The sequence below is a fragment of the Gavia stellata genome, unplaced genomic scaffold (assembly GCF_030936135.1).
Source record: "Gavia stellata isolate bGavSte3 unplaced genomic scaffold, bGavSte3.hap2 HAP2_SCAFFOLD_100, whole genome shotgun sequence".
Lineage (NCBI taxonomy): Eukaryota > Metazoa > Chordata > Aves > Gaviiformes > Gaviidae > Gavia > Gavia stellata.
Genome location: NW_026776604.1, coordinates 64,774 through 78,183, shown reverse-complemented (window position 1 = coordinate 78,183; position 13,410 = coordinate 64,774). Strand labels below are relative to the sequence as shown.

At 42.2% G+C, this 13,410-nt stretch overlaps 1 protein-coding gene across 1 annotated transcript; it reads right to left on the bottom strand.

Moving 5' to 3' along the window:
* Nucleotides 1-4,969: 4,969 nt before the first annotated feature.
* Nucleotides 4,970-12,813, bottom strand: LOC132321154 (transcription factor E2F3-like; the record flags this gene model as incomplete). Its single annotated transcript, XM_059834731.1, has 4 exons — nt 4,970-5,328; nt 6,044-6,179; nt 8,552-8,666; nt 12,655-12,813. Coding segments are annotated over 4 exons (769 nt in total), but the record flags the coding sequence as incomplete, so codon positions are not given.
* Between the last annotated feature and the right edge of the window lie 597 nt (nt 12,814-13,410).

The following is a 13,410-nucleotide window of genomic DNA, read 5'->3' as shown; positions in this document are numbered from 1 at the left end:
AGCTATGCATTAATTACACGCCTCACACTGTGCTGTGTGTAATTCTTAATCAGAGTAATGTCTGATTTACTATTGGAAACTTGGTTTTGGACATGTCTCAACAGTTTACTAAGGAAATCACACAAGGGCATTTCATAGAGTTTACAGGGAAAACACAACACTTTCCTAACTGGCAGTGAAGAACAAAAGAAACAAGGCTTTAATTTCTTTAAAACCAGATTTCAGGAACAGAAATTTCAGGCTACTGGCAACACCTGAAAGTATTTTGTACACAATTGAATTACGCAAGGACATAAGAAGTTAAACACCTGTGCATCTTCCACGGTGTGAGTCCTTCAGTCAATCTTGCAAAATACACTTCAAAATAAAACTTCATATAAAATTTATAACATTTAACTTAAAAAGGAATATAATGATGTCACAAAGAGGATGCATCTGACAAAGATACATAAGCGTTTAGCATTCTTCTAGATCAAAAATCCCAGGATCTCTAAAAATGCCACAAAGGATGAACCAAAATAAAAAGCTGTGGAAAGTCTAGCAATAAAGAATATTGGGGCGGGGGGGGGGGGGGGGGGGGCGCCATCTCTTCCACTACTTTATACGACTAACAGTATGTACAAATAGGTAAAGTTATCAACTCAATACAGGGAAGGAAAAAAAGGTTTTGATTTGTTGTTTTTTCTCTCTTCCAGAAAAATACCTGCTATAATGGAGCAGCTGGCAAAACAAATAAGCTTAGTTTATTTCTGTGGCCCACAAAAGAAAGAATACATCCAAAATAAAAGTCATACCTTTTTAAGCAAGGTCTAAATCCTCTTGAAGGGAGGGAGACAGGCGGGGCGGGGGGGAGGGAGGGAGAAGAGCAGAGGGGGCCTCAACGTTGAGCCCCGGCTCCCACCTCTGCCAGGCCCCGCACGGCCTCAGCAGGGCTCCGCCATCGAGGCCGCCACGCCCTGCCTCAAGCCCCCGCGTGCTCACAGCAGCGCCGCGAGGGCGGTCGGCAGCGGCCAAAACGCTCTGCGGCGCAGCCTCGCGAGAGAGAGAGCGGCTCCGCCGCCCGGCGGGGCAGGAGCGGCGGCGGCGGCGGCGGCACCGCGCCTGCCAGCAGCGCGGGCCTGCCGGTCCCGCTGCGCGAACACCGAGGGGGTTTGTCAGCTGGGCCGGCGCTCCCGCTCCTTTTGCCGGTGGAGTGCCGTACGTGGGGGAAGAGCAGAGCTGAGGCCTGGCCGGAGCGGAGCAGGGTGGGGGGCGGCGGGCGCTAGGGCCGTAGGAGCCCTAACGGCTGCTCCCGTGGCCGCAGCGCCGGGCCGCCCTGCTGGGTACGTCAGATATGGCGAGGCTGAAGGTGAAGTCGTGGAGTTGGAAATGGGATTTCCTCCAGCACTGCGCCGTGGCTGGGTTTGCAGTGCAAATAACCGGCACTGGGGCATCTGCCGAGCGCCAAGGCCACGCGTCCTCCGCTCTTTGTTTCTCCGAATCCTTGGAGACTCACCTACGTTTTGATCGAAAACTAGGTCCAGCAATAAGTATCCAGTTAAAACTTTGGGGTGTCAAAATGACCATTTCTTGTAATTGCATTTCAAACATGAAGTTTCTCTCTTTAGAAGCAGCCTTTGGAATCATTATTTTATTCTCCAGATAGCAGATTATAGTCTCCCTCGAACTGGAGGAAAAGTGAATGAACGCCCTGAGCGTATTCCATACTAGGCCTATTGGTGTGCCAGCAGATAAAACTTGGCAACTTCTACCTGTGATATCACTTCCCCTCCCTCTCCTTTTTTTTAAAAACTGGGTCTTACTTTATGTCACACTTACCTGACAACGTTCACAGGCAAAAAAGGGATAACAATGAGAGCAAAGTAACAGAGATTTGAAGAGGAAAAACTGGGACAGAAAGTAACAAGCACTTAATTTGAACCAATCTTTAAGAACAAACCATTCTAGGCAGGACTGAGCACTATTAATATCACCCTGGCCTCATGATAGAGTCGTCATTACAGCTTAAGATACATTTGCCTTTGTGATTGGTCTTTGTTTAAGCACACAAGTACTTTCCAGAGGTACTCTCAGTGAGACTGAGTGATGTGTAATTCATTATTTTTGCAGCATTTTTAGCCCAGAAGAAAATGGAGGAAAACATCTTAAAATCAGTAGTCACACTGATCTACTCTAGACAGCCTCCTTCATAGTACGGTGTAAGTAGTCCTTGGTATGTCAGTAACGACAATCAGTATTATAAATGCTTCCTGATAAGGTTAGCGAGTCCCTTCCTTCTTCTTTTCAGTTTCCTGTATTCAGTTTTCTAGGTATTTCATATGCAGTCCTTGACTTAAACTTCTCTATTCTGGGAGCACTGCACTGCACTACCCCACAGTTATCTCGCCTAGCCAAGTGTTACCGCTGTGGTTAAACAAAACTGGGCTGACATCAGTGCTGTTTTATGGTGGACTCAAAAAAGCAAACAACCATATTACTGTGATTTTATTATCCTGATAGGTTTTTTTTTCTTTTACTGGTTGATGGCCATGCATCTAGAATGGTGGCAGCACCAAGACCAGAAAGGGAGTAGAAGTTTGTAAATGCATGTCTGGTGCAAGAGACTGCTGGAGATGACTCAAGTAACCAGAACTCGTTCTTTTCAAGGCTACTATTAGGAGACTTCTGGAGAATTATCAGTAGGAAGGTTAAAGAGTTCCTCAACAATTGCTTTCATGTCATTTAATCCTAGAATAACCCAATTTCTATGAAGTTTGCAAGAAGTCTGTTCATAATTCATGTGGGGGGGATAAATAGAAATAAACCCGTGTTATCCCAACCTCTGGATCTCCTACTATGTCTCTTTATATGTGTCTTTTATTCTTGTTTCACTCTGGCTTAAAAAAAATGCTGAACTTCTTGTTAGCATAATAAAAAAAAGGGATTGAAACATACCTGGTGTCAAAGGAGTGTGAGCACTAATAATGAAAATAGTAACAGCTGGGTTCCAAGAAGCAGCATGATACGCATCAAGAGTAAGAATAAATAGCTGTATACAAATCTAAACTCTTTAAAAAAGCCTTTTTATTGATTCATTACCATACAAAATTTATTCAAATTATATCCATTTGAAGTGGTGAGATCAGAGCTAGAGAACAGGTCATCCTTTAATAAATCTATTTACAAAACTCACCATAAAAGCTTTTTTTGGTTGGTTTTTGGTTGGGTTTTTTTTTTACAGTATTTTACAGAAGGTTTTTTTTTAAACTAGCATACAATGCAAAGCTAAATTAGATTAGTATTTTGCCCACGCACATTGGGGCAAGTGTTTAATTTGTACAAAAAGAGATGGTCTGCGTTAAGTCTTCGTTTTCTCTTCCCCCGCAGAAGTGCCCCTTTGTCTCGCAAATCTTCATGCTCACAGAGCTTTTAACTTTCCTCTTCCACAAGACGAAAACTTTAAATACTACAATTTTATTTACACATCCACATCTAAAAAAACTCTTAAAAAATTACAAACCAGCTAGAAAATATTCTGGCAGTGTTTACAAATTAATTGTATTGTACAAAACTGCTAGATAACTAAAGTGTGAGTTGAGAACATATATCAACTTAAATACCACTGCTGAATGATCTATGCACACATTTGTACATATAAACACACACTTAATGCTGTTTTACAGTTCTTTATGTGTTGCCCTTTATACATTTGTTATATTCCAAAACTCACACAGTCATACAGTTCTCTTATTAGTACTGGGACTGCTTGCCTTTTCATGTGTGAGCTTTCATAGCAGCAACTCAATGGTACCAGAAAACCTGCATGCACAATATTCTACTACAGTACAAATAGTACTAATTTTCTGAGTGTGTCAGATAAGCAGAACAGTAATGCAAACAAAAGGATTATATGGGCATCATCTAATCAACATTACATTAATTTAGCCCAGAACACGGCAACATATTTTACACGCAAAAAAAAAAAAAAAAAAAAATTTAAGACTTCTTAGAATTCCTCTCACATTCAAAAAATAAATATTGGTATTATACTACCAAAGATCTTCAAAAAATAAATGCAATTCGGTTGATGTGGTACTTACAGTTAGATACTTTGGAAAAAAATTAGTTCCATTTTGCTGGCGAAGAGAATTAGAAAAAGCTGTAAGCAGAGGAAGCTAACCCACTGAGATAAATATGATCTATTGAACAAATAAAGCTTGGCATAAGTGTTTTCCATAGAGGGAAAAACCCACAGTGCATCTCTAGTAGGCACTTAGCACAAAGCCCCACTTAGTACCACAAAATTTTATGTACCAGTTCTAATGCACACTGGGGGCAGTAAAATTGAACTGCGCATCTTCGTTCCAGTTTAAAAAAACAACCAACAAAATCTACTTTCACGCACACACACAAGCATTTTTAAAAATCTGTGATTACTATGAGAAGTGGCAGAACTTTATACTTTTCAATATCTGCAATATACACTACATTTACAGTGTATTTTTTTATTAAAAGCTTTTAAGGACATAAGTATTTGACCTCATAATGAGACATATACACAGCTCAAAATGAGCATTATGACAGCAGTTTAAACATTCCCACAAGTAGCTGAAGAATCCCATTTCACGCTTTTGCATTACTTCATATTTACGTTCACTGCAGGTACATTCCATGTCGTGACACTCAAAAGACATGCATTCTCTGCAGAAGGCACGACCTGAAATACTATTATAAAATTGTTATTTAGGACTAAACCAGTTCATTGAGCCCTCCTCTGTAAGCCCCCTTGTCACGGTAAGCAGAGACTGGGGAAGTGTGAAGACAAAACATTGACGGTCGCCTGCTTGCGCTTGCTGACTCACAAGGCACTGGAGCTCAGGGGCAAGGAGAAGGCCTTGCTGTAAAAGCCTTCACTTGTTCTTTATAGTATTTTAGGGAGTATTTAATTAAAAGATGAGCACTGTTCGAGAGCCTAGTTTATTTAATAATGCTATTTTATAGTAAGTAGGGGACAACTCGGAATGATGGCAGGTTTGTTCATTCCGTTAAAACCACAATTTAGATACGGACAGCATTTAAGACAATCAGCTGTTATAAATTCATCCACCAATGAAGGAAGCTTCTCTAAATCGTAAGCATCAAAGAGGTCACTGATGCCTTCTTCATCCCCAAGGCTCAGCAAATAATCTTCCTGAACCAGAGGAGGCAGCAAATTCACAAATGGTCCTTCAAAGTTTGGGGGAATTTGGTCCTTGGTCTGCTGGAGAAGGTTGGCTGGAGAAGCCAATGGAGAGATTGTTGCCATATTTACTGAGCAGTCACCTTGTCCTGAGTTAGCAGAAGCTGCTTCTGGAAGAGGAGGGAGAGAAAAAAATAAAGATGACGTGTTTAATCTCATGAGAAATACTAGACACTGATCAAACAAAGTAACCACTGCGTAAAGGGCCTTTCATAAAGGATCATTTCAACAAAAAATGGCCTCCATATAATTTCTAGCTTGTTTTTGATATGTTACAAAGGGCTGCTCAAAAATACGCATGTTGCTATCACCTGTGACTTTTCTACTAAAAAATTATTTTACAAGGTTTAAACAACTACTGGGGGGAAAACCCAAATCAAGCGTAGCGAGAGATGCCCATTTTTCGGTGCAACTCATAGTCAAAGTGAAAACTGTCTGGGCAACAGACATCATCAGTGACACTGCATAGCTGCATGTACCCTTACACAGAGATTTCTGCCTCTGGTGTTGAGGCGAATCTTTGCTGCTCCCGTCTTGAAAACGCAAAAGGAACAAAACTGTTTGTTTCTTCAATATTGCACAAACTTAGTTCCCATAGTTCCATCTGATACGCAACTATGAAACTTATTTTCCTTCTGCATCAGTTGTTTAAACATATTTCCCCCTCTATCAACCAGACAGGCACAGTGGAAAATGGATACCTTAGCTTTTCGCTTCCTAGAAAAATAAAGCCAAAAAATCAGAGCTGGATATCTGAAGTTTAAAATGAAATCTTGAATGAGAGCACGGAGGAAGGCCGTTAGTATCACAAAGAAATATTTTTACCTTTGGAAATGGTTTTGGAAATATTTCCGTTGTGGTCCTGACTATAGGCTTTCATTGGACTGAGGGCATCGTTTTCCTCTGGGCACCGGTAAACCTCAGTAGGTCCTTGAGTACTAGATAAATGTATCAATGCACGCTGCTAACAAAACAAACGTCAGTAAGGTGTTACACCAATGAACACGACAGAACATTGACGACACCGAGTAAATTCTTGTTGGGGTGCGAGTGGTGGAATACATTGTTTACAAATCAAAAGAACCTGAAATCCCCCATGGATTTTTTTGAAGATGTGAAAGGCTTGGCTGATGCCTCTTGTAGTCTGGAGAGAACATAAAAGCTTTTCCCCCTGTCTGTAGGACAGACACCACAGAAGCCCACCGTTTTATGTGTTGTATCATAACCAGAGAGGTATAAAGGATTGAACTCCTAACATTTTCTTGCAACCATAATAACCTGGAGCACTCTGATGTAATGGGACTATGGGATGCAAGTCACAGGTTTTGTTACTATTCATAACAACATTATTGGATGTATTTGTGTAAATGTTTCTGCTTTTAAACAATGCCAAAACATCCTTCTCGCTCATCCAAAAACCTTCAGCACTAATTCCTACTGATCTCAAATAGGTGTATGTAAGTTCCCCTGTTTATCAGGGAAGTTTTTCCAAATAACAAAAGAAAAAAAAAGATGCCATTTTCTTCACCCAAACTTGTTTATGTAAGTCCTTCTGCCCCCTCAAGGCAGCAGCTCTAATTTTGATGGTGTTTCTGAATAACAGGAACTCCTAATTAATCTCAAGAAATAATCTTTTCTTAACTTTCACACACTGATGCAGTACAAGAAGATGACATATATAGACAGAAAATCTGCAAAGTTGCTCGTGGTGTTATGAAAGAAAATCATAAGCAACTCCAGTTAAAAATAAACCTGCTCCAGCTGTATTACATTAATAGTTTTAAAAAGCAGGAGTACGGGCATGATATACCTCTTTGCAGACTTCTTTCAAATACATTTTATTGTGCCCTTCGACAAAAAATTCCTCATGTTATTTGCGTTCTGACAGTTATGCAGCGTAGGAGACAGCATTTACAAATACAGAGAGCAACAACCGAACAGGGGTACCCCAGGGCACAGAAAACAGTTAAAAGTACTTAGGGCAACGCTATAGATAATTAGAAAAAAGGAGATGGGAAGAGCAGGAGTTGGGGAAGGTACTGTTGAGTGACTGAGGTATGCAAAAACAGACACTGAGATGTAACTGCAAATGAGAGAAAGAAATAGGACTTGTACTGCCTGAAGCTGAAAATTAAATGAGTAACTTGGGTATAGGGGATAAGGGAGGCCTAGGTGCTAGTTTTAATGATTGTGTGCATCTCCCTCTACCCGCCTGTTTTCACTGAATTAAAACATCAAAGCATAATGCCTAGGGGAAAGAAACAGGAAAGCAAGCAATGATAACAGTATAGATTTATGGATACTGAGAAAAGACATCCCTTCCTCACTGCAGCAAAATGATTTATTCTTCCGAAACCTGCACCTAGGTTCAAAGGGGAAATGAAGGACAAAGGCAGGGGGAAAAAAGGATGGAAACCGTAATGGGCCTAAGCAAGTAGAGAATAATCTTAGGGAAAGAAGCGACAGGGAATCCGGAGTCTGGTCCTGCCCGCCCGGCAGCAGCCAGCTCCGGGTGCGGTGGAACCAGCCCAGCGGTAGGGATGCAGGAGTAACACAGAGGTATGAACGCAGCACGGGGCTTTCTGGGGTTTAGCCCTATGTCTAATTGAGAAGAAATCAGGTACATTTTTGAATCTCTAAAGCAGTGGCTCGTGCAAATTATTTGCCTTTGCACAACATACTCGGGTCTGTCATAATAACTGGGAATTGTAAAGCAGCGCACTTTTGCCACCAAGAGATAAAATCCCAGGAGCAGCTGAACCATGTGGTTCATAAACCATGAGAGGAATGAAGAAAAGTAAAGCTACTCCCTGAGGAAATCTTCAAAGAAAAGCCACCTGAAGCATTTTTCTCTGCAACTGTGACATCAGCTAAGGGAAGGGAGAAGCAGCTAAGCTACCCTAGACATCTACCTGAGGTAAGGAAAAGAAACAGAATGAGGATGAAAGAATGAGAGCCAGACATCTCATATACAAAAGCTGGCACTCAGAGAGAGAGAGACTGTGGCTTGAGTAGCAAGGGGCAACAGAAAAGGGGCACAGATCCCTTTTGTATGGCAAAAGAGAATAACCTGTAAATAGTGTGGATTACTCTGAAGGAACGCTGGAATTCAGAAAGGAACGAATAACGATTGCTTTGTGTAAAACGTTTTTTAAAGATCCCCTTCCTTTTTAAAAAAAAACACTTCCAAAGTTCATAAGGCAGATGAATATAGGACTGTATGCCAATTATAATCCAACCTGGGCATCAGTTACCACAGTAAGACTCAACACACTTGCTCCATCTATAGAAAAATGATCTATAACCTGGCAGGAAAAGCCAGGTTCTCCTTACCTCCACTGGGTCAGGCACTTCAAGTCTTGTTTCTGGAGGAGCTTTCACAACTATAACAGTTTGGTCTTTAAGGCCACTAATTTTTCGAATATCTTGATACGTCACATAAGCTAATGTGATCACTGTTAAGGAGTTTTCCAACCCAGTTGATAATATATTCAGACTATTAGAAGAAGCATAATTCTTTCAATTATTTTTCCATTTTCTCATGGCTACGTTGCTTTCAGCCCGAAGTTTTCTGTTCTCTACACTGGAATCACAATTGCAGTGAAACGGTGTGAGAATTTCCCTTTGATCTAACAGCTGGGGCCACTACTGAGTGACAAAAGGGATTCTCCATGCCGAGTCCTCTCTCTTCTCCTTTACACACATAAAGCTACATAAGCTAAAGTTCAACAACCCGCAATTACTTGCAGACTGTGCGAAGCAAAATTTTTTTACACGCTTGCTATGAAATGGCAGAGAACTGGAAATCACAGAAAAAATGCAAAGGAATTTACAGATGCACATACACGATATATTTTTGAAGTCATCGATAAAATGATAATGTCAATTTTCATTTGAGGCTTTTTTGGTAAACATTTATATATTCAGATATTTATTTATTCATTTATATTATATGAAATTATTTCAAAAAACTACTTAAACAACTACTTTGAACAGCTTGACAGTGCAGAAAGTTGATTTCTGCATAAGCACGGAATGAACGTGAACATTCTGCTGTTCAACATGAATTTGTCCAAATCAACGTGAGCGTTTTGGTGGGTTTTGGCACAGTGGTGCCTCACTTACTGACCTGTGTAACCGAGGTGTCACAGAGCTTTTGGTTGCAAATGGCCACGATCACAGGCAAGCGCTTCCAGCTCTTTGGTTTCATCATCCGTGAGGTATCTAGCACAGTATTTATGCCATAGAAATAAAGAGCCTAGTTTACTATTATACCTTCGGGGTGTGTAAATGTGAACAATCTTGGTAAATATCTGCTGTTACCATACAGTAAGACAAACTGCCCAAGCTCAAAACGCCAATACATCTCACAGAATCACAAAATCACAGAATCACTAAGGTTGGAAAAGACCTGTAAGATCATCAAGTCCAACCATCACCCCAACACCACCATGCCCACTAAACCATGTCCCGCAATTCCACATCCAGCCATTCCTTGAACACCTCCAGTGATGGTGACTCCACCAGCTCCCTGGGCAGCCTGTTCCAATGCTTCACCACTCTCTCAGTAAAGAAATTTTTCCTAATATCCAGCCTAAACCTCCCCTGGTGTTACTTGAGGCCATTTCCTCTTGTCCTGTCGCTAGTCACTTGGGAGAAGAGACCAACACCCACCTCACCGCAACCCCCTTTCAAGTAGTTTTTAAAGAGCGATAAGGTCTCCCCTGAGCCTCCTCTTCTCCAGACTGAACAACCTCAGATCCCTCAGCCGCTCCTCACAAGACTTGTGCTCCCGAACCCTCAGCAGCATCGTCACCCTTCTCTGGACACGCTCCAGCACCTCAATGTCCTTCTTGTAGTGAGGGGCCCAAAACTGAACACAGGATTCGAGGTGTGGCCTCACCAGCGCCGAGTCCAGGGGCACGATCACCTCCCTACTCCTGCTGGCCACACTGTTTCTGATACCTGCAGCATTGCATGGGGTTGTTGTGACCCAAGTGCAGGACTCGGAACTTGGCCTTGTTGAACCTTATATAATTGGCCTCGGCCTATCCATCCAGCCTGTCCAGATCCCTCTGAAGAGCCTTCCTGCCCTCCAGCAGATCAACGCACCCGCTCAACTTGGTGTTGTCTGCAAACTTGCTGAGGGAGCACTCAATCCCCTCGTGAGATCATCGATAAAGATATTAAACAAGACCGGCCCCAAAACTGAGCCCTGGGGCACTCCGCTTGTGACCAGCCGCCAACTGGATTTCACTCCATTCACCACGACTCTCTGGGCTTGGCCATCCAGCCAGTTTTTTACCCAGAGAAGAGTGCACCTGTCTGAGCCATGATTTGCCTGCTTCTCCAGGAGAATACTATGGGAGACAGTGTCGAAGGCTTTACTGAAGTCCAGGTAGACAACATCGACAGCCTTTCCCTCATCCACGAGGCGGGTCACCTGGTCATAGAAGGAGATCAGGTTGGCCAAGCAGGACCTGCCTTTCATGAACCCGTGCTGGCTGGGCCTGATCCCTTGCTTGTCCTGCACGTGCCTTGTGAGCGCCCTCAGGATGAACCTCTCCATAATCTTCCCTGGCACCGAGGTCACGCTGACAGGCCTGTAGTTCCCCAGATCCTCCTTCTGGCCCTTCTTGTAGATGGGTGTCACATTGGCAAGCCTCTCACACCTGACTTGGACCAAATGCAAAGCAACAGGTCAGGGGGCAAAATGACAGGTCAGCTCTCAGGCAAATGGCTTTTATTGAGGCTTCTACCACTCCTTTAGTAAGGTTTAGTAAGGTTTGCAAAAGCAGAGTACAAATTACAGCAACAGTGGCTGCCACTGTAGGAACAACGGAAAGGGTTGCATGGTTTTCAAATAGAACAACAATCTTCATTGCTGTAGCTCAAAGCTGGCCATATCCTAAAACATTCAAGGTAGCGATCAGTTACTGTCTGATTCTATTTAGGAGGAGGAGGAGGAGGGGGAAGCACACAGCCAGGGCAGAAACGCTTTTTTGGCACTACCTAATCACGAGGGAAAAGAAAAACATTTTCAAAAGCAAAAACTCCGCCTTCAGAGATGGAGCAAAGGAAGAGGCTTCCCAGCTCCCTGAGTCTTCAGCGGGTCATCTCACGTCAGACCTCAGTGAGGCGAGCGAAAGACCATACTGGGATGCGCTGAGATTTGTCCCCAGGTCTCACACATCCATTTTCCTTCCTCAATAACCACTAGTATTACCAGTAACCTTAGAGTCACAGAAGGATTTGGAGAATACACTCTCCTACACCCAAAAGCACAAGGCCAAGATGCTGCTAATGCTGATCCCTCCTCGCCCATCCCCAAGGGAGCCATCAGCTGCAGGGCAGGGATCTCTACCACCGCAAACAGCGCCAGAAAAACAGAGAAGTATAATGCTCGGTTTTGCTTTGCTTAAATCTCTTTGTGGATGAAGGCAGTGCTGACCCTACTCCCTATGCCACTCAGTGGTCTTGCTTTCATACGCATTTTGAGATGCAAGCACAACCAAAAGACAATATTTACATCGTTCACTTTACTTTTTACTGACGCTCCTGTAGTTATTTCCTATCCTTCAAAACAGAGAATAAGTCCACCTTATTAGATGCTCTTTAAAAACTACCGACTATTAAAAGTAATAAAAGTTTTCAGCATTTTCAGCATTTAATAAAATGCTCTCTTCTGTTGCCAGCAGATGGGAAATCTAGTGAAAATGAGAATTGGTTACTTACAAGGGGTATTAGCAGCCAAAATACCAGAAACCTTATGAACCTTATGCAATTGAGCATTGCTATTCCATTAAATAATTAAGTCTGAAATAGACATTTTGAGAGCTCATAAAGCCTTTATCTATGATATTCCACTATAGATTCTCTAACCAGAGGAATCTAAAAATTTGTTGCAAGTTTCAGACTAAACTGACTCCCAACTTTATTTTCCTCTCTGTGTCTGGAATTTGTATCCACAGCAGTTTAATATAAAAATAAAAAAAAATATTAAGTAAGGAGTACACACACACACAAGTCTTCGTTACCTTAGCAAAGACTTTGTCTGCATGCCTTTATAATTTCTTCACACATAAAAATGGGGTTTGCTCTGGGCTCAGAAGAATTGAAAGAGCACAGGTTTTGGATGTTGTCACTCATTAATCAGCTAAGTTCTTGGTTCTGCTCTATGTGACCATGGATGTTAATGGGCTCCTTCATACACCACCTTTTTCACCTTTTTTTTTTTTTTTTTTTTTTTGACATTCCAGAAGCATTACAGGTGCAAGTGGCTTAAGTAACTTTTATATAGAACTACATTAAAACCCATTATCCAACTTCTGGAAATTTCTGATGCTTCATATCCCATTACTTAGAGATATTCTGTTTGTGTTACAGAGCACAGCAAAGAGACTGACCACCTCTGATGTTTTGAAAAAAAAGGATATCTCTGATTCTCCGAGTCCTCTGTTAGCAGCTTGAGGTCCAGGGTGCAGCTTTGGATCAGCTCATCCAGTTTCTTCTCTTCCTGAGTCAGTTCGGTCACTTCCTTCGTGAGGCCTTGATGCTGTGCCAGCATGCCACCATCCTCAGACAGACTGCAGCCCCTACGGATACAGAGGGGGAAGACGCCCTTTCAGCGTTTGTAAAACTTGACCCTGTGACACAATGACAGATTCCACCAGCGCCAGACTCCACGGCACGGCATACAGAAAACTCAAGTGAATTAGAGGAGATTGACGCAAGACACAATTTATAATCATCATTTCCCCATAACCAAACAATGCTCAAACTGGGCAAGAGTATCCACTTCTTTTAAATTAGAAGTCAGCAAACGGCTTGGATCTTACTAGACAACGCGCTGTTTTCACGCACAAATGTAGCAATAGATGAGCTTTTAAGAGTTTAAATATGGAGATCAGAATAATTTCTAATTCTAAATGTTTGAGGACTTTGTGTCAAGGGAAATGAGCCAGCCATTATTAGAAGTCTGCTGGGCTGGTACATCTCAAACCTTTCAGTTGCTTCAAGTATTACGCAGGATGGATCTTAGGCTGATCTGGTGGTCATTTTCATGTTTTCAAGGTTCAGGTCCCCCACTTGATTGCAGAAGTCAGTCAAAACTGAAATCCTACCCGAAAGTGAACCTTTAGGCTACCCTGAAACATTTTGAAGGATATGATGGCTTTTCAGTGAAAACCAAT